At 42.0% G+C, this 26,118-nt stretch overlaps 1 protein-coding gene across 7 annotated transcripts in view; it reads left to right on the forward strand.

Moving 5' to 3' along the window:
* Positions 1–26,118, forward strand: part of CACNB2 (calcium voltage-gated channel auxiliary subunit beta 2) — a 391,422-nt gene that overhangs the window by 242,438 nt on the left and 122,866 nt on the right. For 6 of the 7 annotated variants that reach the window (XM_043564393.1, XM_043564395.1, XM_043564394.1 and 3 more), the window contains one exon: positions 16,615–16,734. In XM_043564393.1, coding sequence (XP_043420328.1) covers positions 16,615–16,734 — 120 coding nt within the window. Of the gene's footprint in view, positions 1–15,335; positions 15,777–16,614; positions 16,735–26,118 lie in introns of those variants that run through there. The other variant, XM_043564397.1, reaches the window with a different exon arrangement.

Below are 26,118 nucleotides of genomic sequence, written 5' to 3' on the forward strand. Positions count from 1 at the left end.
TGGGTTGCTTACATAATTTGGCTATAGTAAATAATGCTGTGATAAACGTAGAGGTGCATATATCTTTTCAAATTAGTGTCTTTGTGTTCTTTGGGCATGATACCCAGTAGTGGAATACCCAGTACTGGATCATATGGTAATTCTATTTTTAATTTTTTGAGGAACCTCCATACTGTTTTCAAAAGCAGCTGCACCAGTTTGCATTCCCACCAGTGGTGCACAAGGGTTCTTTTTTCTCCACATCCTTGCCAACACCTGTTGTTTCTTGTGTTTTTTTTTAATTTTAGCCATTCTGACAGGTGTGAGGGGATATCTCATTGTGGTTTTGATTTGCATTTCCCTCATGATGAGTGATGTTGAGCATCTTTTCACGTGTCTTTCGGCCACCGGTACGTCCTCTTTGGAGTAATGTCTGTTCGTGTCTTCTGCCCATTTTTAATCAGATTATTTGTTCTGTGGGTGTTGAGTTGTATAAATTCTTTATATATATTGGATATTAACCCCTTATCAGATATATCATTTGCAAGTATCTTCTCTCATTCAGTTGGTTGTCTTTTTGTTTTGTTGGTGGTTCCCTTTTCTGTGAAAATGCTTTTTATTTTCATGTAGTACAATAGTTTATTTTTGCTTTTCTTTCCCTTGCCTCAGGAGACATAACTAAAAAATGTTGTTACAGCCAATGTCAGAGAAATTACTGCCTGTGCTCTCCTTTAGGATTTTTATAGTTTCTGGTCTCATATTTTGGTCTTTAATCCATTTTGAGTTTATTTTTGTGTATGGTGTAAGAAAATGATCCAGTTACCTTTTTTGCAAGTATTATGATCATGGCTTTAAAGAAAAATACAATTTCAAGCATTATAAAAGGTTCCACAGTGAAAAGCAAGTCCCTCCCACCCCTGCTTGGCCCTGGATCCCTCAGGTTTCCTCCCCAAAGGCCGTCACTGTTAGGTGTCCTGGCATAGAGTTCTCAACTGTCAGTGGTCAACAGAACTATATGCAGAGCTTTAAAAAGGACTGATGCCTGGTCCTGCCCCTGAGTTTCTGGTTGAATTTTTTGGGGATATAGCCCAAACATAGATATTTTTTTAAAGTTTTATTTGTTTAAGTAATCTCTACACCCCATGTGGGGCTCTCATGACCCTGAGAGTCACACACTCTTCCTACTGAGCCAGCCAGGCACCCTCGAAGCACAGAGATTTTTAATATCCTCTCAAGATTATTTCATGTGCAGCCATTTAAATGTTCTAGAGGTAGCCTAAAAACTAGCATATGTATTCTCAAAAAAATATATATATATACATACATACACACACACACACACACACACACACACACACACACAGACAATACCAGAATAGTATCTACTGTTTTGTCTCTTGCTTTTTTCTTTTTTTCTTTTTTTTAACTGTAAAATATATCTTGGAAATTGTTCCATGTTAATACATATGGCTATATATATGCCTTATTAGTTTTAATGTCTCAATAATAGGCCATAATGTAGATGCACCATAATTTATTTAATCAGTCTCCTCCTGGTAGATAGTTACGTTATTTTAAGTCATCTGTAACACAAATAATGCCATAATGAACATTCTTATATATACATCCTTTGCATATATTTGTATATACCTCTAAAATTAATTAGAGGTATTAATTCTAAGAATCAGAATTGGGATTATTGGTCAAAGGGTAAGTGAATTTTCAATTTTGATAAGTGCAACCAGATTTTACCCTTAAGGGGCAAAGATGTGTTCCACACTAATAAGTGCTTTGCTTTTCATCTTTGCCAAGAAAAATTAGCATTTTCTTTGATTTTGCCCCTTTTAACATCATAATGAAAGTTGGGCATTTTCTATATGCTTTCTAAAGAAACTATTTCTCTTTCTGTGAATATCTCCTGTCATTTTTGTCCATTTTTCTCCAATAGCATTGGTCTTTTTCTTACTAATTTCCAAGATCTATTAACATATGAAAGAAATGAACCCTTTGTCATTGGTAAGTTTTTTCCCAATGTTATATTGATTTTTATTTATAATTTTTTATTGTATGTAATAAAATGTATGGTTTTTATGTTTTGAAATTTTAAAATGTGGATTGGTAATTGGTGCAGGTAGTGTAAGCTGCTTGAGGACAAGGAATGTATCGTATTTCTTCTTGTATCCTCAGTGTCTGGCACATGGTAGTTACTTGCTCAATGAATGGTTGGATATAAACATGATGATGATAAAGGATCGTTCAAGCTGATTGCGTGTGTTCATCCCAGAAAAGTTAAGGAGTTAATGGGATGACCATAATGGAATTCCCCTGGTAATTTGAATGCATCAACTTATGCATGCAGTATTAAGTGCCCAAAGGCATATCCAGATGAGTTCTCTCAAAGGTTTCCTTTTTCTCATGAAGCTCTAGCTCCTTAAACATGCTAAGAGCATTCTCCTCTTCAAATTGGTCCTTCTGCCTTGAAACATTTTCCCTTACCTCCATGTATAACTTGTTGCCTGTTAACTTCAGACCCAGCCTAAATATGATTTTCCTTTTAGAAGCCCCTCCTTATTCCCCCTGCTACATTTCCTCAAAGCACCCTGTGCTTCTCCTGGATCGTCACTGCCAAAATTGTCATAAAATAATGTTTAGGTTATTACCTCTGTAATGTCTGTCTCCTTCACTAGACTGTAAACCCCAGCCTTGTCTTCTTCTCAGATTGTACGCTGGCCCTGGGGATACGGATGTGAAAAACACAGACTTTCTGCCCTCATCATGGGCACGAAAATACAATCATATATTCTAATGTGTGTGTATACTGGGAAGGGAGGGATAATAATAAATTTAGTTGTACACAATGTTAAATGATTGTTATTTAAATGAAGTGGAAAACCTAGTAGGTGTTATCTTTGGTTTGGAGTGCTCAAGTTTGGTGTGTCTTTGTTTGTTTGTTTATTTAAATAGCTTCCTTTAATATTTTTTTAAGTTTATTTATTTTTGACAGACACAGAGAGAGAGTGCGAGCATGAGCTAGGGAGGGGCAGAGAGAGAGGGAGACACAGAATCCAAAGCAGGCTCCAGGCTCTGAGCCATCAGCACAGAGCCCAAAGCGGAGCCTGAACTTACGAGCCGTGAGATCATGACCTGGGCTGAAGTTGGACGCTTAACCAGCTGAGCCACCCAGGCGCCCCTGGTGTCTGTTTTAACAGTAGAAGCATCTGGCATATAACGCATGAATGCCGTAGCAGACTGCAAAACAGTAGTCCTCAGGCCATAATGCAAGAGTCAACAGGCATGGGCAGCAGCAGTAACCAGATCTTTCTGGTCTTTGCCAAACTGGCAAGCCATCTTTGTCCTGCTTGTTGGAAGTTTTATCAACATCTCACATCGTGATCTCACAGTTCATGAGTTCAAGCCCCACATGGGGCTGGCTGCTGTCAGCACAGAGCCTGCTTCAAATCCTCTGTCCCTCGCCTGCTTGTGCCCTCTCTCTCTCTCTCTCACTCTCTCAAAAATGAAGAAACATTAAAAAAAAAAAAAGATATTTACTTCTCAGAGCTGAGAAGGCTGGAAAGTCCAAGATCAAGGCACTGGCAGATTCAGTGTCTGGTGAGAACCTGCTTCCTGGTTCACAGACAGCCTTCTTACTGTTATGACCTCATGTGGTCAAAGAAGCTAGGGAGCTCTCTGAGGTGTCTTTTACAAGGGCACTAATCCCGTTCACATGGGCTCCACTGTGATGACCTAATCAGCCTCCAAAAGCCCACCTCCTAACACTATCACCTTAGAGATTAGGTTTCAACATATGAATTTGGGGGCAACACAAGCATTTGGTCTATGGAACCATGTACTGAATATTTGCAGTAAAAATGCTTCCTTATTTGTGAGACAGGAAATATTATATGAATTGCTTTTTATTAAGTGTTCTTAATAGAGTCGGGGGTTTTAGCATTAATAACATATTGATATAACCAACAGCACATCTCTCTCTAGCTACGCAGTCTAAAATTTGCAGCAAATTTCTAAATATAGATTTGTATAAACCAGATTGTCTCTAGTTCTGAAATCACCTTCTGAAGGTAGGTTAGCTGCTTAAGGGATGCATTAACTATTTTAGGTCAGTAGGGTACTTTGCAGTGCTTTATTACTAAATGCTCCATACCACTGGCACTTTTCCAGCCAAATCCCTGATCGGGTAGCCTATTTTTAATATTAAATCTCTCTGAACCAAAGTCATATCTTTCTGGAAGGTTAGACTTTTAGAACAGTGTATTAATAATTTACTACCAAATTACTGAGTCATTTGGCCTGCTTAAGTATCTAACCTAGTAGCAAAAAATTATTTAAGCAGTCATATGAGAAAATTCCAATGTTTCAAGTGGAAATGTAACATAATCATTTTAACACATTTTCTACAGAGAAATGCAGTTCTTCAAAATGTTAACATTTCAGGTTCAAGTACTTTTCTTTTAATTCTTATTTCTTACCTGATGTAATTCCTGTATCCACACTCTTGCTTTCTTCCTTCCTTCCTTCCTACCCGCCTGCCTTCCTGCCTTCCTTCTTTCCTTCCTTCCTGCCTACCTTCCTTCCTTCATTTCTTTATTTCTTATGCATAAAGAGTCTTTCAGAAGACCCAGAGTTTGCCTCCCCATTCCCCACATGCAAAACAAAAAACAAAAAACTATTAAGATTAAAACAACAAATTAGGGAAAATATATACCTGCATTGTTTTTTTTGTAACACCAAAAGTATTTTCAAGATCGTTTGTTAGATTTTTCGATTGCATTAAGAGCTTTCTACTTTTGTTAAAAAATGGTAACGTTACGGAAAAAAATTTAAATTAGCTCTCTGAATTAACAACAACAGTGAATCCAATTTTATCTCTTCTGTTCATTTTGTGTACTCCCAGTATTTATATATATGTGAATGTATGTATTTATAAAAATGATGCAGGGATTTTTATTTCTTTATTTTTTTAACCAAATATAATGATCATTAAGAATTGCCTATAATGCTCTTTAGCCTTTGTAACTATTATTAAATATTATATAATAATCTAAGTGTTGTATGGAACATATTTTAGAATTTTAAGACAGATCCCAGAAGTGAAATCATTAGTCTAAACGCATATTAGTCTAGATATGTATCTAGATACAAACAGAAAGAACATTGTTTTCCCAAAGGGTTTTTTTAAAGTCAAGAAAGTATCAGCAAAGTATCATCGAGACGTGAAAGCGTCTGTGTTAACACGAGACGTGAAAGCGTCTGTGTTAACGTAACTTCACAACACTGAATTTGAACTTTGCAAAGAGAACTAATTTAATGGGAAATGGTATTGTGTTTCATTTAGCAGGCTGAACACTGTTTCCAGATGCTCATGACTAGTTTCCTTTTTGTGAATTTTGTGTTCATAACCGCTGCCTATTTAATACCCATTGATCTCTTCCTCTTTTCTTATCAATGCATATAAACTCTGTATAAGCAAAGAAAATTTTAGAGGGTAAAACCTTTAAGGACGGAAGCCCTATCCCCTTTGACAGCTGTGTGACTCCCTCGGGGGACACATATGATGACTCTCCTTTAATGTGTGTAGATGGATTGTTCATTTGCACCTGAGAGCATTCACCCTGGAAGGCAGGAGTCAACAGTTATCGTTTGATTGTTCTGTCTCTCAAGGAAAGGCTTGCTGCTGGACTTTTGTATCTGTCTAGTTTGTTAGTAGTGTGCCTTTTAAATATATTACTCAGAATGGCTTAAAGAAATATCTTCCTTCTGTGCTGGCTTGATTTTTTTTTTTTAATTTCTTTAATGTTTATTTCATTTTGAGGGAGAGAGAGACACCGTGTGAGTAGGGGAGGGGCAGAGAGAGAGGGAGACACAGTATCGGAAGCAGGCTCCAGGCTCTGAGCTGTCAGCACAGAGCCCGGACGTGGGACTCGAACTCACAAACCGCGAGATCATGAGCTGGGCAGAAGACGGATGCTCAACCGACTGAGCCACCCAGGCACCCCTGTGCTGGCTTGATTTTTTAAACTCTCTGTCTTCCTACACATTATATGTGTAGTCACTTTTTCTGTTGTGAATTTAAACTCTCTTCCCATAGGCATGGTGGGGCTAGTGCATGAGGAGTAACAGTCAGTAAACAGTCATACAATATGTCCTATTTACAGCGTTTTTCAACCATCTCTAAGGAAATTTTCAAGAATATTCTTTCTAGTAGCGTCAATTTTTTTTTATATACTCATTTTACTGAGGGGGAAATTAGCCTGGGGCATATTTACATGACTTGCCTATGGCTTCTCCAATGGGTCATTAGCAGTTTTAAGACTGGAGCTTTGAATCCCTGGAATGAATAAATACAATTAATCGGAAAAGAAGCTTCATAGAAAATGAGCGTTAATCATATTTTCAAAATGCAAAGCCTCTCTTAACATTTCTTCGAAGAAGGATGCTATATGAATTTTATGTATAATGACTTTTTTTTTTTTAAGTGGCTTGCTTGTTATGGAACATGTTTATCTAATCAACCGATCATAGCTGACATTTACACTAAGTTGGTTAAGTGATATTTATTGAGGGTTATGATGAAACACCAAGTATATCTTCAGGCTGAAGCCTTAGTTTTATTCTCTTGCTCCCGATGGCGAGTTATTTATTGGTCATTCACAATCTAGGTCAAATTGCTGTTGCTGTTTTTTAGTAAGGGGGAGACTTGAGAATGTTTAGGGTGTTTAGGAATGTTCAGGAATGCTAAGGGGAGGCCCCTCTAGTGAAAGAGCATTAAGATACAGGATGTGGGGGAGAATAGTCTCTCTCTCTAGTAACCCTTATTCATTCATCCAGTGAATGAATTTATAGAGCAAGAATGCTGTGCCTGGTACTATTCTAGGCACTTGGGGTAAATGAGTGAAGGAAACAAACAAACAAAATCTCTGCCCTCAGGGATGTTATATTCTATTGGAGGGAGATAGACCCCGAACAATAAATATAATTAATAAATTCTGTTGTATGTTAGAAGGTAAAAGCACCATTAAACAACAACAACAACAACTAGGGGGCATCTGGGTGGCTCAGTCGGTTAAGCCTCCAACTTGTGTCGTGATCTCGCGGTTTGTGAGTTCGAGCTCCACCTCCACCTCCACCTTGAGGGCTCTGTGTTGACAGCTCAGAGCCTGGAGCCTGCTTCCGATTCTGTGTCTCCCTCACTCTCTGTACTCCCCCCCCCCCCCCCCCCCCCCCAGCTCATGCTCCGTCTCTGTCTCTGTCTCTGTCTCTCTCGAAAATAAACATTAAAAAAAGTCAGGTAAGTGGAATTAGAGATCGTGGAAGGGGAAGGCCTTGGGGATTATCGTTTTAAATAGGATGGTCATGGAAGGCCTCACTGAGAAGGTGAGCGCTCAACAAAGACTTGAAGGAGGTGATAGTTGGCAGTGTGGAAATCGAGAGAGAGAGAGAGCATTGCTGGTGCCTGTGAGTGATGAGTGAGTTTGGAGCAGAAAGAAGGAGTCTGTGTATGGGGAGGAGCGTGTGGCAAAAGGAGGCAAGAGGAGATACCAGCAAAAGAGACTTAGAAGGAGCAGCCAACAGGTGAGAGAAAGACAAAGAGAGAGTGGTTTCCAGAAGGTGTTAATGAGAAAGTGCATAAAGGATGGGGAGTAGACTCAACAACCACGCGGAAAGCTCCTGATACGTTGAGAAAGATGCATACCGAGAACTGACCTGTGGCCTTAGCCATCTGTCACTGACAGTCTTGGTGAGCAGTGATGGCCGAGTGCAGGGAGACCGTAGCTTCAAGAGGAAACGAGAAGAGAATTGAAGGAAGCCTCAGCAACTTTGAAGCATTTTTGTCTACAGAGGAGAGCAAAGAAATGGGATGGGGGCTGGCAGAGAATATGAAGTCAAGGGAAGGTTTTCTTAGGCAGAGGGGAGTCATATAGCCCGCGTGTGTGCTGGTTAGAATGAGTCAGTGGGAAGACGAAAGGTAGTGTTGTGCACGCAGAGCTTCTGACAGTATCTATACCCACCGTGACTTCCTATTACCCAAAATGCCCCACGTCTGATTCGTTCACTCCTTTTCCCTCATTCAATTTTTTCAGCAATATTTGAAGGAAGGTCACCTCGCCCAGGCCAGAATTTTTCTGTTTCTTGCCTACTCGTTTCCGTTTTCATGACTGAAAGATAAAGTTTTTGGTAAGAAATTATATAGCGTGAAACATTTTTGTCATCTATCACCATCAGTAAATTGATATTAAAGGCCTAAAAAACTCCCTTGGTACCCACCCGGTGCTGTAATTATGAAGGGAAATTATTTATCATATGTCTAAAATCCCAAACTCAAAGTACCATTAAAATTGGCCCTCTAATTCTAACTTTTCAAAATGGTTCTTTTTACTGGTGTCACATTTTGCGAATTTTGGGCCGGGTTTCTTCTACAAAATATAAACAGCCATCATAGCCTTCCTTTAAGGAATAGGTTGGTGGTAACAGTGTTTTAATATATTACTCTTTTTTTTTAATGTTTATTCATTTTTGAGAGAGAGAGAGAGTAAGTGAGCAGGGGAGGGGCAGAGAGAGAGGGAGACACAGCATCCGAAGAAGGCTCCAGGCAGGGGCGCCTGGGTGGCGCAGTCGGTTAAGCGTCCGACTTCAGCCAGGTCACGATCTCGCGGTCCGGGAGTTCGAGCCCCGCGTCAGGCTCTGGGCTGATGGCTCGGAGCCTGGAGCCTGTTTCCGATTCTGTGTCTCCCTCTCTCTCTGCCCCTCCCCCGTTCATGCTCTGTCTCTCTCTGTCCCAAAAATAAATAAACGTTAAAAAAAAAAAGGCTCCAGGCTCTGAGCGGTCAGCACGGAGCCCGACGCGGGGCTCGAACCCACTAAGTTGGTCACGACTCGGGTCTGTACTTGAGTAACTTAGGCTTCAGTGCTGAAAACTAGCAACTGTTCTATTGAACATAGGAGATGCTTGAATCCCAGCCAGCTTCAGGCAAGATTAGCTGCCAAGGAGGCTATCGAAGGCCAGCTTGCCAGAGTTATGTTCATTTTCAGGGAAAAGAGAGAAATTTAAATAGCCGGTTTCTTGACTTCCATTGTTTTCCTATTCTACTTTTCCACTCTCCGTTGTAGGTAAGTAATGAAAAGAAGGCTTTATAATTTTGAGATGCTCTGAGGGGGAGGCAGATTTCAGGGTAACGGCCAACCTTTGAGTCCTTCTTTAACACAAAACAGCATTACATCGATGAATGAGAAATTATCTGTTTCATCGGACCTTCACTGTGTCTTTTGGGAAGATAAAACTTGAGGTTCTCTGAAGATGTATATGTGGTGTGTGTGTGTGTGTGTGTGTGTGTGTGTGTGAGAGAGAGAGAGAGAGAGAGCAACCTAGGTTTAGCAAAAATAGAACTAAGAACTTGGAAGTCCTCTTGGCATTTTGCGGCCAGTGGAAATGGCCATACATGTGCCTGACGGACAGAAAGAGATACGTTTTCAATGAAAATAAATAGTAGTTGTACGTAGGGATTTGTTCTGGCTTTTCTTTTTATGAGCCGATGCATGCCCGAGTTGATGCATCCATTCAGTTTTGAATTCACTTCAAAAGCTGCCTCCCACCTCTGTTGATTATTAGCTTTGTCACCTCGGTCGGGTTACTGGCCTTCCTTGTGCCTCCGTGTTTTCTTCAGTGAAGACAGAGATAGAGATCAAACATTAAGTTATGTAATGCTGGTGAATCCACCCCATGTCTAACACAGTGTGAAGCCTTCATGAAAAGTTAGCAATTATTATCATTCATGTAGGTGGTAGCCTGATCTTAAGAAATGGCAATAAATCTTAATAATTTGCTTTGATTGTTAACATAACGTACGGCAATCTCAGAAATAAACTGTCTGCTCTTATGAGATAGTACTGGGTTGAGAAGGAAGAAAATCAGAGAACTGTGTTTAAATCTCAGGAGACATGATTTTCCCAATAATGTGGAATTTACTGACAACTTACATGCCACTTCTGCTTGAGAAATTCAGATAGGAATAAGGACCTGTACTGTCAGGTAATGCCACATAAATGAAAAGGATGCCCCAAAATTCATATTCCAAGTATACTGGAGTATGTACTACCTGCAGGGTGAAAAAATGGTGAGGGGGAAGGGAGGGTGTTGAAAGAAATACTCCTGAAAAAGGAGCATGTTTAGCTACACTGATCTCTTTTCTTTTCAGTTCCTTAAACTTCTGAGTATTCCTTGTCCTCAGTCCTTAGCAGGTGCTGTTCCCTCTTCCTGGACATCACTTGTCTTAACACATCCCCAAGCTGACTTATTTTTTCTTTCTCTTTTGGGATATTTCAGCGTAAATCACATCTCAGAGTGTTGGATCATCACCCTGACTAAAATAGCTACTTCTAGGGCACCTGGGTGTCTCAGTCGGTTGAGTGTCTGACTCTTGATTTTGGGCCAGGTCGTGATCTCAGGGCCGTGGGATCGAGCCCTGCCTCAGGCACTGAGCTCTGAGCCTGAGTGTGAAGGCTGCTGGAGAGTCTGTCTCCTCCTCCTCCTCCCTGCTGCTCACTTGCGTGCATGCATACTCTCTCTCTCTCAAAAAAAAATATTTTTAAATATAAATAAATAAAATAGCTTCTTTCTTCTCACCATTATTATATTCTTACAGCCAGTTTTGTGTTTTCTCGTTGTGATTATTGTTCTGATCACCTTAAAAAAAAATTGGTCTCATTCGACTAGATTTTTGGGCTCCATGACAGACACAAAGCTTTTGTCTTTTTCACAATTATAGTCCCAGCATTTAACTTAGAGCACATAGACTTGCAAAGTAGTAAGTGCTCCATAAACGCATGTGGCTGATTTTGGATTTGGTTTTGGCAAAATGTAGTTTTTTCCATCAGTATGTATGTTAGTGCCACAAAGTGTCTAAATTTCCCTATGCTCTTGAGAAAATTGAAGCAATATTTAAAATTTTTTTTTTCCAACATTTTAATTTTTATTTTTGGGACAGAGAGAGACAGAGCATGAACGGGGGAGGGGCAGAGAGAGAGGGAGACACAGAATCGGAAACAGGCTCCAGGCTCTGAGCCATCAGCCTAGAGCCCGACGCGGGGCTCGAACTCCCTGACAGCGAGATCGTGACCTGGCTGAAGTCGGACGCTTAACCGACTGCGCCACCCAGGCGCCCCTTAAATTTTTTTAATGTTTATTTATTTTTGAGACAGAGAGAGACAGAGCATGAACGGGGGAGGGGCAGAGAGAGAGAGGGAGACACAGAATCCGAAGCAGGCTCCAGGCTCCGAGCTGTCAGCACAGAGCCCGATGCGGGGCTCGAACTCACGGACCGCGAGATCGTGACCTGAGTTGAAGTCGGACGCTTAACCGACTGAGCCACCCAGGCGCCCCAGAAGCTAGTATTTTAGCTTTTACATAATCCTACAAGTTACCACACAGGGATGAACTTGCATGGATTTATTACCATTGCCTCGGATAATATTTTCACGTGAAGCCAAATGGCAGGCCGATCACATTTGAGATTTTCATTGATCAAATGGGTATGCAAGTTCTATGACATTTGCAAACCCAAGTATACAGTATTCGTGTCAATGCGTTTCATCCCAATAGTCTGTAACATTTTTAAGGTTCTTGAGGCAGGAAATTGTCATTATTAGTAAACGGTAAATGTGTTTTGTTCCTGAAGAAACCAACAGTGCAGGGGGTAGCCATTCATTTTCTTAGAGATCCAGATCTCTTCACAGAAAGAAAAAGTTAATTCTCAACTGTGAAAAGAGGCGACAATATGAGAAATGAAAGAATTCTCTCTGCCAGCTAATGCACAGACAATACAAGATGGAAGTCTTTGCCTTTGGTCTTGGGTTTCAGAAGGCCCTCCCATTCCACTTTTTTCTAAAAGTGTGGGACTGAGGAATATGGCGGTGGAATGTCTGTCTATCCCATGGCAGGTCAGGAGGAAGCAACTGAATTCAGACTCGCCATTGGCTCAGCATAGTCCTATACAGGAGGAGGGTCATTTGAAGTCTTGAGGGTTTTGGATGGAGCGTAGATTTGTCTAGAATCGGGGTAACCCTGGGATACTGTGAGAAATTGACTTTGCCCAACAACACTGCTTAATCTTCATATGAAGATTCCCTATAAAAATAGATGGCCACTTTAATCCGACTTCGGCTCAGGTCATGATCTCTTGGTCTGTGAGTTCGAGCCCTGCGTCAGGCTCTGTGCTGACAGCTCAGAGCCTGGAGCCTGCTTCGGATTCTCTGTGTGTGTCTCTCTCTGCCCCTCCCCTGCTCATGCTCTGCCTCTCTCTCTGTCCAAAATAAGTAAATATTAAAAAAAATTTTTTTAAAGCAAACTTTCTATATACAAAAAAAAGTATGCTTTTTGTGCAAATATTAGGCATAAATTGGGGGGGGGGGACAAAAACTGAAGAGTAGTTACAAAGAATGAGGTAATTTGGGTGCCTGGGTGGCTCAGTCGGTCAAGTGTCTGGTTTGGGCTCAGATCAAGATCCCATGGTTCTTGAGTTCGAGCCCATCATCGAGCTCTGCACTGACATTATGGAACCTGCTTGGGATTCTCTCTCTGTCCCTCTGTCTGTGCCTCTCCCTTGCTTGCATCTAGCTCTCGCTCAAAATAAATAAAACAACCCTTTAAAAAAAGCATGAGTTAATCCAGTTAACTAAATTTCCTGTGAGCAAAGCACATGTATTTGGAGTTAGAGTTCTGAGGATAAAAGTGAACGATCCTGAATGAGTTTTGGTAGACGTTAGGGTATAAGTTACATTTTGGACCTGTACAATGAGGAATGAGAATATTAAGGTGTAGGAAAGGAAATATTTGTAGCCGAACATGTGATATACCCACCTGCAAGGACAAAACTACAGAAGACCAGCTCATCACATTGTAGCAACCCAAGAGATCAAGGGCACATCTTGTAATGAACTTACTCTGGAATTATGGAAATGACAGCCAGCTGTTCCAGACTGAAGACTGCTTGAGGCAGAATGACCCAGAAAGTCCATATGGTACCAAAGGCAAAAGCTTAATTAGATATATTACTTCTAACTGCATAAATCCACACTCCCAGAAGGAAGGAGATTAATTGTAATGCGCATGTTGGGAGGGTGACTTTGAAAAATGCAAGAACTCTGGAGGCTAAAACATGCTATTCTTTACTAGTGGTTCTCTTTGGGTGGGAGAATTTAAAGTGACCTTTATTTGTGTGTCTCTGCAATGGGTACATGTAACTTCTATAATGAAAATATTTTGTTGCCATTTTTCTGCTACTACTACAGTTACAAGGAAAGAAAGTTTATGGTGGCCCCTTCTATCAGCCTCACTAAACATCATTTGGGAGTCACATCTTACATTGTAACATAGTCAAAAGTTAATTTATTATTGCAGTATTCAAAAGATCATTGCCAGAAGTCACTGTAGAGGTTTTTTGTTTGTTTTTTTTTTTAACTGCTTAATTATTTAAACCTGGAAACAGGTCTCAACATGACTGTGCAGTTAAAAGCTACATCTGATTATTAGCAAAGGACTTTTTAAATCATATTTTGTTCAAAAGGGAACAGGATAGTGCACAGTTATGTGTGTGTTATGCTCTTACACTCCTTATGGGGCTAACTAATGACCGAAACTTTGTATCTTCACTGTGTTGTGAATGGAACCTTCTGCAGGGTGATTGGGTTCAAAATGCTAACATTTGTGACAATGGGGCTTGAAGCCTTTTGTGGGATAAAGCTGTGCTTCTGGGTAATTTTCTACTGTGCTACACTCGCCATGAGAAACCCTCTGGGAAGATTAGGAATCCCCCTAACGTGTGTGGATGGAGAAAATTTCATTTCTCCCTTGTGAATTTTACTGGAATAAGAAATTGCAATGCATTTTATATCTCCCATGCATTTTACAATCACTTCGTAAGAATATAAATAACCCGTTTATTGATTTATGGATAGCACACAGTTGCGGTGTATTCAATCTATAACTTATTCTAAAGCCTCTATTCTGTATTTTCTAGCATTTAAGGCATGAAGATTGGTCTTAGCCCACAAAAGAAGGGAGAAAGAGATGAAACGAAGGAAGAGAAAAAAGTAGCAAAGATTTTAAAACCTCCTGTCCTGGGGCACCTGGGCGGCTCAGTTGGTTAAAGGTCAGACTTCAGCCCGGGGCATGATCTCACAGTTTATGAGTTCGAGCCCGTGTCAGGCTCTGTGCTGACAACTCAGAGCCTGGAGCCTGCTTGGATTCTGTCTCTGTCTCTGTCTCTGTCTCTGCCTCCCCCCCCCCCCCCGCCCCGCTCGCTCTCTCTCTCTCTCTGCCCCTCCCCTGCTCGCACACTGTCTCTCTCTCGCGTGCTCCCACTCTTTCTCAAAAATAAATATTTTAAAAATTCATAAAAAAGTAAAAATAAAACCACCTGTCTTTCATTTGCATGACACTTTACAAAATAATCCCCTTCCCTACCACACAAACAAAAATTTAGTTTGGAATGCAGTGTTTGAATTTTATGTTTACCAAGCCATCTAGAAGTGTGTATTTCTTTGTAAAGAAGAAATGTAATCTCATTGGTAGAGGAAATTAGTATCTTTTCTTCTCGAGCTTCAATCACCCTATTTATAAAAAGAGTTTGGACTCAGCTATTCCATAAATCTTAACTCGAGCTAATAAATCAACCGCACTTTGCAATTTCTTCATAATTGTTGTTCTGACAGTTCATACTGTTGTTTCTTCTGGGGACTTTATTTCAAACGGTAGTTTCTCAGCTGGAGAAGCAGTTCAAAGTCATTTTGAGCTCGGTTAAACTCATTGCTTAGAGCTGTGATTACTTTCATGTCCTAATTAAAGGGGGAGATCTGTCTCCTGCATCTTGTTTGGGAAGTCACCAGCAATCAAGGGCAGTTTGATGCTATGATTGATGAGCACCATTCATCGCTTTCCACTCTCCAATGATGCCTGCGTGATATTGCTTATCTTTGAATTGTCTTATGGCATAGGATATACTTTGTGTAGCAGGGTAATGGAAAGGGCTCATTAAATGAAAAGATTGCATGCTTTGTCTTTGAGAGGCTGTTTCAACTGAAGCAGAAACATGACAAACATACCATGTGCCTGTTACTATAGAACCGAAAAGCCCTCTCCAGCTGTTTACACTTCGGATGCAAAATGGCAATTTGACATAGACTAACAGTGTGATGTAGGCATCTGCGTAAAAAGGCTACATATGGAGCATGCCCAGTGCAGTGAGTGCCTCCTCCGCCCTCCCCCTCCAGATCTCTGAAGATAAGGCTTGAACTTTGCACTTGCAAATGTCACTGCATACGTTTTGCAATGGGTTTTTTTAAAAAAGGTTCTCTTACAACTAATTTCCTGTAGCAACCCAAGCGCAAAGAGGAGAATATTTAGAGTAATAAGATGCATTAAGTTGAGAACGAGTTGATGGCTGTCTTTGAATGCACTTGAAGTGTTCTTTATTTTTAAAGCAGTATAAGGCACTCGAGTGTTTGTTTTCCCCTCCCTGGAATGGGAAAATAAGAATCTCCTTGGATTGGAGTCCTCCGGGGTAGGGAGTGAAAGCCCCGGTGGCAGGAAGGGACGGAGAAGAGGGGCTTGCCCAGAGCATGGATAGGAAAGGAGCAGGGGCTCTCCAGGGCTCAGCGCGCACTGAGGATCCGTGCCCGGGGCTGCAGCTGCGGATGAGAAAGGCGCTGTCTGGCTAATGAAGGCCACCTGGATCAGGCTTCTGAAAAGAGCCAAGGGAGGAAGGCTGAAGAATTCGGATATCTGTGTAAGCTCAAGGGCTTTCGTCTGGGGGAGATTCTATATTGTCGTTGCTTCTGCTGTTGTGACAGTGAGTGCTGGCAGGGGCTCCTGTGATTTAGTAATATGATCCTGATTGCAAGACAGGGAGCGAGGGAGAGTCCTATAATTTTCCGAGCTCCTTTGCCCGTGTTGTGATTTATTGCCGTAGAAGCCATCCCGGGCAGGTGTTTTCTTTAGGCAGCTTTTATCAAACGTCTATTTAAAGCGATAGGAAAACGTGTTGCTTAAAGATTGAGTGAAGCTGGCTGCTGTTGCCTTACAGTTTTGTCCGTGAAGGTATCAGGTGAATGAAAAGGTACAAAAGGATGCTTAAGATTACCGTGGGAGTCATCATCTCCCGGTAGTGACATTTTGGAGAATTCAAGTTTATGACTCGTTAGGAGTTTCTTTTATGGGGTTTTTTTTTTTTATTAGACGTAGCTTCTTTCTACTTGCAAATACTTGCTTTAGTGTGTAGAATGTTCTCGAAGCCATCCTTGAAACCCCTCTATGCCCTTCAGCCGGGCACTGCACCACGGAGCTGGTTTAATTATAAAGGGACTTGCTCTGGCTTCCAGAAAGGAGAGTAATCGGAACATAAGACTTGGGAAGGAACGGTCACTTGGTAGGCACAGCTCGCCGAGGGAACGGTCTGCAAACCAGAGCATGATTTTTCTCGATGGTTTGCCACAAAATGGATTCTTTTCTCCTCTTTTCAGGAATTTATGGCATCATCTAGGAAGCTAACTGCTGTGTCAATGAGACTTTTCCAATGCAAACATCATAGATGGAATCTATTTTAAAATGCAAATTTCTCTCTGAAGGGTTCGGCAGACTCCTACACCAGCCGTCCGTCCGACTCAGATGTTTCTTTGGAGGAAGATCGGGAGGCGGTACGCAGGGAAGCAGAGCGACAGGCCCAGGCCCAGTTGGAAAAAGCAAAGGTAAAACCATTTCTCCCCTGCCAAGCTCTTTCTTGGCCGCTTGTGCTGGGTCTGTGATGGGCCACCTGTGGAAGTTTCGTTCGAAGCCGATGGTTGGTCTTTCACGGCATTTCGTTGGTTTTCAAGGAGTACCAGAAATGGAGTGTGTTGGATTGATTTCCTTGATAGGAAAAGGAAGTGTGATATATGAGAGTGGCCTTGGCTTTTCCGTTGTGTTGTAATCGAAGCAACTTGTTTCTGTGGGTGGATAGTTGATGGAGGCACTCAAAAAAGGATCCCCAAATCTACAAAGAGGAAAACCTGCTTCTAATCACAAAGTGATTGGAACTTCATTATTTCGGTAAACCATTTCTCTGTTCAGGAAAACCACTTTCCTCAGGGCAATTGTATATTTTCTTAGACTGGAATGGTCTTTTCCCCAAATTTTACTGCATAGGTGTTTTGTAATAGTATTTTCTTGTAGTTAACAAAGGGATTGCATTCTGCCTTTCAAAAATAAAGCAATAAAGGATTTTATGGGTTCAACATGTTCCTTCCTTTGGAACATGTTCTCCTCCATTCTAATAACAAAGTGTGTATATGTGGAAGGGGGAACTGGGAATCAGATATAAAATCTGTAAGTGCAGTATTTAGCCAAGAGGATGGTGCATTTCGTTTCACGCATGGTAATGATTTGAAATCTTTTTTCCCGGGGAGCCATTCCAATGGCAGCAGTTCCTAAAGCATAGATTGTTGTTCAAAGTTACGGTATCTTGGCTTATGTGACACTTGGTAACTTTTAAATGAACACCTTTCACGCAATCGTTCCTTTTTGGTTTTGGTTTTGTTGTTTTTTTTGTTTTTTTTTTTTTTTTGAAAAAAAATTGCTTTGCCAAAAAGAATTAGGTACTGTGTTGATCTTGCTAAAAAAAACAATCAAGGATGGCACGAGGCACTTTGGCTGGCTGCTTCATCTCTGAGAGGAGTAAAATCTCCGTGTGTTGCTATGGGAATTGTGGCTTGGAGATTCTGGCTGGAACGCACGGACGGTCCTTATGTAATATTCATGGCCTCTCGCACAGCTGCCAGAGTCGTTTACAGAGCAACTGCCAGGAGGCCTTGACTTTTAAAAAGCAGTCTTTCCATACATCAAAACGGCGTTCTCACCTCAGCTGGCAGGGAGGTCATTTCCAGATCTGACACCATCTTGACTGCAAGACGGGTCCTACACAGCAGGAACAGGGAGCTGATGAAGCAAGGCGTGGGTCTGGTTTGCTGTGGGCTCTTCTGCTCAACCAGACTTCACCGTTTAAAACCTGATGATGCCGCAGTACAGGTGAACTTGGAGGACATCACCCCAAGTGAAATAAGCCAGTCACAGAACGGCGAGCCCTGGGTGGCTCCACTTACACGAGGCATCTAAAGCAGTCCGACTCCCAGGAGCAGAGCCTGGAATGATGGTTGCCAGGGGCTGGGAGGAGGAAGTGGGCAGTTGCTAATCCACAGACCTAAAGCTGCAATTAGGCAAGATGAATAAATTCTAAATGTTTTCTTAATGTTTATTTTTTTGAAGGTGAGAGAGACACAGTGTGAGTTGGGGGTGGGGGGTGGGGGTGGGCAGAGAGAGAGGGAGACACAGAATCCAAAGCGGGCTCCGGGCTCCGAGCTGTCAGCACAGAGCCTGACATGGGGCTCAAACTCCCAAACCACGAGATCATGACCTGCACTGAAGTCGGACGCTCAACCGACTGAGCCACCCAGGTGCCCCAAGATGAATAATTCTAGAGATCTGTTGTATGACATTGTGCCCGGAGTTATCAGTCCTGTACTTTGCACCTCATAGGTTAAAAGGGTAGGGTAGATCTCTTGTGAAATTTCTTACATACACATACATATATATATATATATATACATATACTTATATATATGCGTATATATATCTTACATGCATATATATATATATGTATAAAATTAAGTACTGGAGAATATTAAACAGTGAATATATGGCTAGCAAAGTTAATTGCCACAAGTTTGCCATGTAGCTAATATATGTTGAGTTTGAGAATCTGAATTCTTTATTCTATATTTTGCACCAGGGTACAAAGAAAAGTCTTGGGGGGGGGGTGCGGGGAATAACAGTTTGTGTTCCAGAAATAAGAGTGTTGTATTTGCACTAATTTATTCATGTGATTTTCACATACCAAAATTAAACGGTTTTCCAGATTCGTGTCACATCAGCATACAACCCTGTGTCTTGTAGGTTTGGTTTTTAAAGTCTTCAGTTACATGCTTGGGGCATTTTTGTCCATGACTGTGTTTCCGAAGCCCTCCATTAGGGGCGCCTGGGTGGCTCTGTCTGTTAAGCGTTCGGCTTCTGCTCAGGTCATGATCTCACGGTCCGGGAGTTCGAGCCCCGCGTCAGGCTCTGTGCTGACAGCTCAGAGCCTGGAGCCTGCTTCGGATTCTGTATTTCCCCATCTCTTGGCCCCTCCCCTGCTCATTCTCTGTCTCCCTCTGTCTCTCAATAAATGTTAAAAAAAATTTTTTTTTTTTTTTTTAAAGTCTTCCATTATGTGATACAGCTGCGTAGAACTGTTAAATTTATCTTTTAACCAGCCTGGACCAAAATATTGATCCCAGACCAAACCAGGTTCAAGTTACTTGTGATACAGACTAAAAAGTTTATTGTTACGAATGACTTAGAAGATGAGAGGAAAATGAAGGGAATTTAAAACAAAGGCAAAACAGTTGAAAGACTGTTTCCTGTGTTTAATGGAAGGAGTTTATTTCCATCCATGTTTCTTAAAATTAGGTCAGTATCTTGAATCTTTGATGTATTCAAACGAGTGAGACACTAGGATGAGGGAGAATAGGCGTATGTTCTGAAAGAACATGGAAGGACTAGGATTTAAGTGTACTTTATGTGAAAATCATGGTTCGGTGGGTCTGGTTTATTCCTGAAGAATGGATGAGGAACAGGGATAGGAGAAGCCTTATTCATTAGCTTGTGTTTATCTGTTCCCCTTTCACTGTCCCTTCCTTTATGTCAGTACGACTTTGCCAGCCCGTTTATATTTTTTATGTAGTCATTTAATTTTTAAGTTTATTTTGAGAGAAAGAGCTCACGCACAGGTACACGCGAGCAGCGGAGGGGCAGAGAGAGAGAGAGAGAGAGAGAGAGAGAGAGAGGGAGGGAGAGGGAGGGAGAGAGAATCCTAAGCCGGCTCTGGACTGTCAACGACGAGCCCCGCGCTGGGCTCGAACTCATGAACCATGGGGTCAAGACCTGAGCCGAAATCAAGAGTCGGATGTTTAACCGACACTGAGCCCCCCAGGTGCCCCTGTGGGCCCTTCTGTAAAATGAAGCCTTCAAGCTTAAAAATACATGAATTCGTCATTTAATTTTAGATAGTTGAAAACACATTGCACATCCATTCTGGAAGAATCGAAAGCTTTGCACATTTCTGTTGTAACCATCATAGCATCTCTCAAACGGGAAGACTTTCTCAGTGGGTGCTGTATCTCACTGCTCCCACAGATCACATGCAGTAAGGCTGTGCAAATGTCTGGAATAAACCTCAGCAGTATTTCAGATCCTGGCCCTCTTTAAATATGAACTACATGATCCTTAATTGCCCTTAAGAGCATGTCTATAAAATAAGGTGATTGCCAAGTACGAGAAATGAGAGACGCTGCCTTTTGAAATTAAGTGACCTATAAAAGTTTCTATAACCAGGCACTCTGTGCTTCCAGGGAAAGTCAGTACTTTTCCCTCCTACTTTGCCATGGTTTCTCTTAAAATAGTAAACTCTACAGTGAACAAATTATGTATTAATTTTGAGGCATAGAAAAATCAGCTGACATGACCTTGTGTTTGTAGCTTGGGGTTTTCCTCCTAAATGCATGTTTCAATCCTTTTGAGTTTTTATCCTGCTTTGCAAGTCTTGCCTTATTGAAGCTGGTGCCCTTTGATTTTTGCCTTTATTCTCATGCTGATCTTTTTGAAAAGACAGCTTTGTTGAGGTGTAATTCGCTCATTTGAAGTCTACAATTCGGTGGGTTTTAGTTTGTGCACAGACGTGTGCAACCATCATCACAATCGATTTTAGATATTCACTGCTCCTTAAAGAAATTCCGTGTTCTGGGTCACCTGGGTGGCTCAGTCGGTTAAGCGGCCGACTTCGGCTCAGGTCATGATCTCGCAGTCCGTGAGTTCGAGCCCCGCGTCGGGCTCTGGGGTGACAGCTCAGAGCCTGGAGCCTGGTTCAGATTCTGTGTCTCCCTCTCTCTGACCCTCCCCCGTTCATGCTCTGTCTCTCTCTCTCTCTCTCAAAAATAAATAAACGTTAAAAAAAATTAAAAAGAAATCCCTTGTTCTAAGTTAGCACTCCCTACTCTGTCTCTCCAACTCCCTCGGCCTTAGGCAACTACTACCCAACTTGATGACTCTTTTGATCTGTGGATCTGGGTATTGCATATAAATGGAATCATGAAGTAGGCTATCTGTTGTGACTGACTACCTTCACTTAGTGATGTTTTCTTTCTTTCTTTTTTTACTGTTTATTTTTGAGAGCGCACAAATGGGGGAGGGGCAGAGAGACAGGGAGACTGAGGATCTAAGCAGGCTAGGTTCTTACAGCAGCGAGCCTGATGTAGGGCTCGAACTCACGAACCGTGAGGTGATGATGACCTGAGCTTAAGTTGGATGCCCAACTGACTGAGCCACCAGGTGCCTCGGTAATGTCTTCAATGTTCATCATGCTATATCGTGTGTCCGGACCTCATTCCTTTTTATTGCCCAGTAATATTCCATTCATTGTATGTGTATATTACATTTTATTTACCCATTTATCACTGGTGGACATCTGGGTTGTTTCCACTTTTCGCTCTTGTGGATAATGCTATTGTGATCATTCACCTACACGTTTTTTGCACGAACATATGTTTTTGTTTCTTGTACGTATATATCTGGGAGTGAAGTTCCTGGGTCACATGACCATCTTTTCAAAGTGAAAGAATAACTTTTTTCTTGTCCCCCTTACTCCCCAGAGCTGATCCCTTCTGCTGTATATGCAGATACTCTGAGTTAGGAAGTCTGGATGTGGAAAGGACTGGAACAGAGACGAAACGGGTTCAGTGCAGTGTTCTCAGCAGAATGGATTAACATGAAATTTTAAGTTGACTGTTCTCTCAACAGTGAATGTCTACTTATTAAAGAAATTGTACGGGGCACAGTTGGTGACTACACGGGATGTGGAGCCACAGAGAAGCTTCACTTTTTTGACATCTTGCCAACTTGAAAACATCTTTATTCTAGCCTCACATTGAATTAATAGTTCAGTGAGGTATAATATTCAGGTATGATGAATATTTCTCTTTTGGGAATTTTGAAGACCTTAGTTTGTTGTTTCTGCCTTCCAGCACGTTTGATAATGCTCACCGGTGTCATTTGGGTTTTGAGGGTTTTGTTTTTTTAATTTTCTGCAATATATAGAACTGATCGGCCTTTGGTATTTGGAGATTTTGCATTGGTGTGGCTTTCGTTGATCACACCCAGCTTCTCATATGAATGTTCATTGTGAAGGACTTGTCACTTCAGTTCCGGGAAGTGACCGATTTTTATTTGGTCATTTTTTCCACTGTATATTCTTTTTCATGTTCTCTAGTTTGTCAGATGTTTGACTGGACCTTTCTTCTGATTTTTTTTTTTCCCTCTGTCTCCCAGTCTTTTGGTTTTACTGAGTCTTTCACCACTTATCTTCAAACCCATCTACTGAGGTTTTTGTATTTGAAAATTTCTAATTCCCAAGAGGTTTCTTCTCCGCTCCCTTTTTATAGTTGGCTGTTCTTACCCCATGGCTGTAAGATTTTCCCTTATATCCCATATGCTGTTAATTTTAATTTTTCTATATGTCAGTGCCCTTCAGACTTTTAAAATCTGGTATTATTTTTACATACTGGAGACTTTGTTCCAAGATTTGCTTTTTGACGGTCTATACGTCATTAAGAGCAAGACCTTGTAAAGCTTGCTGGAAGCTCTAAGTGCAATGGCAGTGCTTTTTGCTGATGTTTCATAGGTGTAGAGGGGAGGGAGTGCCTTTCATTCCGTCTGGTCAGTGTTCCTAGCCCGGAGTCTCTAGCCTTTTGGTGCTTTATGTTCTCACTGCACTCTTTGTTAATTGCCACTATCATTTTTTTTTCTTTTTTTTATTTTAGAGAGCCTGCATACAAGCAGGGGAGAGGGGCAGAGGGAGAGAGAGAGACAGAGACACAGTCTGTTTTTTTCAATTTCTTTAAACACTTATTCATTTTTGAGAGACAGACTGTGAGTGGGGGAAGGGCAGAGAGAGGGAGACACAGAATGCAAAGCAGGCTCCAGGCTCCGAGCTGTCAGCCCAGAGCCCGACGCGGGGTTCGAACCCACCATCTGTGAGATCATGACCTGAGCAGATGCTCCATCAGCTGAGCCACTCAGGCACCCTGAGACAGAGAGAATCTTAAGCAAGCTCCATGCTCAGCACGGAATCCAACACGGGTTCCATCCCAGGACCCTGGGATCATGACCTGAGCCAAAATCAAGAGTTGGAAGCCCCAGGGACTGCCCAGGCTCCCTGCCATGATCCTTTTCTCTAGTCTGCATTTTCGTCAACTCTGATTTCCTGTTCTATCTGTGGATTTATACTTTCTTGAAAAAAAATATTTTTAGGAAGAAGCATATGTTCATTTGACCATGTTTTATTCCCTCATATTCATCAGTAAACATACTTTATATAAAAGAGAAAAAGTGTTTCTCATATTGCCTTAGTCCATAAATGCCTTAGGCATTGGGAGAATCGGACCCAACTGGAAATATTTCCTGAACTAGCCTTTTCAGAAGAAAGAAGAAACATGACTGTGTTTATTCACCTTCAACCTGAAGATGACCTTTCAATTTCAAAAATATTAAACATTTTTTAGTGGTATTTATTTATTTTGAGAGCAAGAGAGAGACCACGTGAGTGGGGGAAGGGCAGAGAGAAAGAGGAAGAGAGAATTCCAAGCAGGCTCCACACTGCCAGCACAGAGCCCCACGTGGGGCTTGAACCCATGTAACTGTGAGATCATGACCCGAGCCGAAACCAAGAGTCAGATGCTTAACCAACTGAGCCACCCAAGTACCCTGAAAATATTCTTAAAAATGTGTCTGATTGAGTAAATTCTGTGGGAAGTAGGAGAGAAGTCTATGCATTTGCCTCTATTGCATACTTTCTTAAACCTACAGGATAGACTGATGGAGAGAATCCAAAGAACATGTGACAGGTATTAGACTAGAAAGGTACTCCTGGGGGGGTGGGGGGGGGGACATGTTTAATTGGTGAAAATCCAGCAGAGAGATCTCCTCATAGAAAACAAGAATATGGTAGACTTTCTTAGGAAAGTATTTGAGGCTAAAATTGTTTTCCCATCACTGATCTCAATGCCGTCTTTTAATTTTTGCATTGAAAAATTGTCAACTCTCCTTTGCTCATAGCAGTCACCTTCCAAACAAAGCTAGTTAACTGGCTAACTATGTCCAATCTCCAGCAGTGTGGGCTAGTTTATTGTCCCAATACACGTTGGCTAACATTGCCTTTTTTTCTACCTGTAAGAAATCACAAAGTGCATGTGAGCCCCTGACCCCGTTTCAGGCTTCTCCATTAACTCGTAAGTGTGACTGGATGGGTATGGCCCTGTACCCTGGTGCTGTAATTCTGCCCATCTCAAATGGTAGGTGACAATGACAATAGTAATAACAGCAATGACAACATTTACTGCAGGATTACTGCTCATGGTAGACCATTTGAAAGACACGAAAGGAAAAGCAAAGCTGTGTGTCTTGAGAGCGTTTTGAAACACTTTTGAGCAGTTAGGATCACGAAGTACGTATAGAATTGGTTCCTGGACAGCCCTTTATGTCAGAAAAATCCTCCCGTGTTCTCCCAGTTGGCTTTTGCCATGGAACACACTGCTCTCAGTCGCTTAAAGTCACCACCATTTTTACTTGGGCCCCATTCTCTTCTGCGTGATCACCAGCCAGCTGGCAGGTTGGCTGGTGACCAGGTGACTGGGAGGGCCTCCCGCACGTGTCTGCAGGTTGACCGCTGTCCGTGTGGGGGTCTTCTTCTTTTCTAGATGGTCTCTCATCCCTCAGCAGGCTGGTTAGCTCTGTCTCATGCTTGCTTGAGGGTTACAAGCACACCAAGAGACACCAAGTCCCAGTGGGTGATACTCGTGTCTCTTCTCGAGTCCTGTTTGCTAGGGTCCTGTTGGTGAAAGCAAGCCATGTAACTAAGCTCAGAATCAGTGTGCAAGGGAACTACTAAGGCCATGGATCCAGCCGGTGAATTGTTGTGGCCGTTTTCTTTTCTTTTCTTTTTTTTAAGTTCATGTGTTTATCTTGAAAGAGAGAGAGAGAGGGAGGGAGAACCTGAGCAGGGGAGGGGCAGAGAGAGAGGGAGGGAGAACCCCAGGCAGGCTCCTTGGCCCCAGCGCAGAGCCCGTTGCGGGGCCTGAGCCCATGAAGTGTGAGAGGCGAGATCAAGAGTCGGATGCTTGGGGCGCCTCGGTGGCGCAGTCGGTTAAGCGTCCGACTTCAGCCAGGTCACGATCTCGCGGTCCGTGAGTTCGAGCCCCGCGTCGGGCTCTGGGCTGATGGCTCAGAGCCTGGAGCCTGTTTCAGATTCTGTGTCTCCCTCTCTCTCTGCCCCTCCCCTGTTCATGCTCTGTCTCTCTCTGTCCCAAAAATAAATAAAACGTTAAAAAAAAAAAAATTAAAAAAAAAAAAAAAAGAGTCGGATGCTTAATCAGCTGAGCCACGTACGTGCCCCCTCATGTGGCCATTTTCTGTGAAGAGCCTGCCCTGCCATTTTGTCTCCCTTCCCGTTTTGGAGAAAGAAATCTCTCCATACCTTTTTTTTTTTTTTTTAATTTTTTTAAATGTTTATTTATCTTGGGAGAGAGGGAAAGCACTTGTGCACAAGAGGGGGAGGGGCAGAGAGAGAGAGAGGGAGAGAATATCCCAAGCAGGTCCCATGTTCATCATAGAGCCCAATGTGGGGCTCAGTCTCACGACCATGAGATCATGACCTGAGCCGAAACCAAGAGTCAGAGGCTCAACCAAGTGAGCCACCCAGGCACCCCTCTCCACACCTTTTAAAACAAATAACAGCCAGGCGCCTGGGTGGCTCAGTCATTAAGCATCTGACTTCAGCTCAGGTCATGATTTCACAGTTCATGAGTTCAAGTTCCACATTGGATGAGCACGAGCCCCAATTCAGGTGAGCCCTGCTTCTCTCTCTGCCTCCCTCTCTCTCTCTCCCTCCCTCTCTGTTTCTCTGCCCCTTGCTCACTTGTGCCCTCTCTCTCAAAATAAAATAAAATAAAATA

The sequence above is a fragment of the Prionailurus bengalensis genome, chromosome B4 (assembly GCF_016509475.1).
Source record: "Prionailurus bengalensis isolate Pbe53 chromosome B4, Fcat_Pben_1.1_paternal_pri, whole genome shotgun sequence".
Classification (NCBI taxonomy): domain Eukaryota; kingdom Metazoa; phylum Chordata; class Mammalia; order Carnivora; family Felidae; genus Prionailurus; species Prionailurus bengalensis.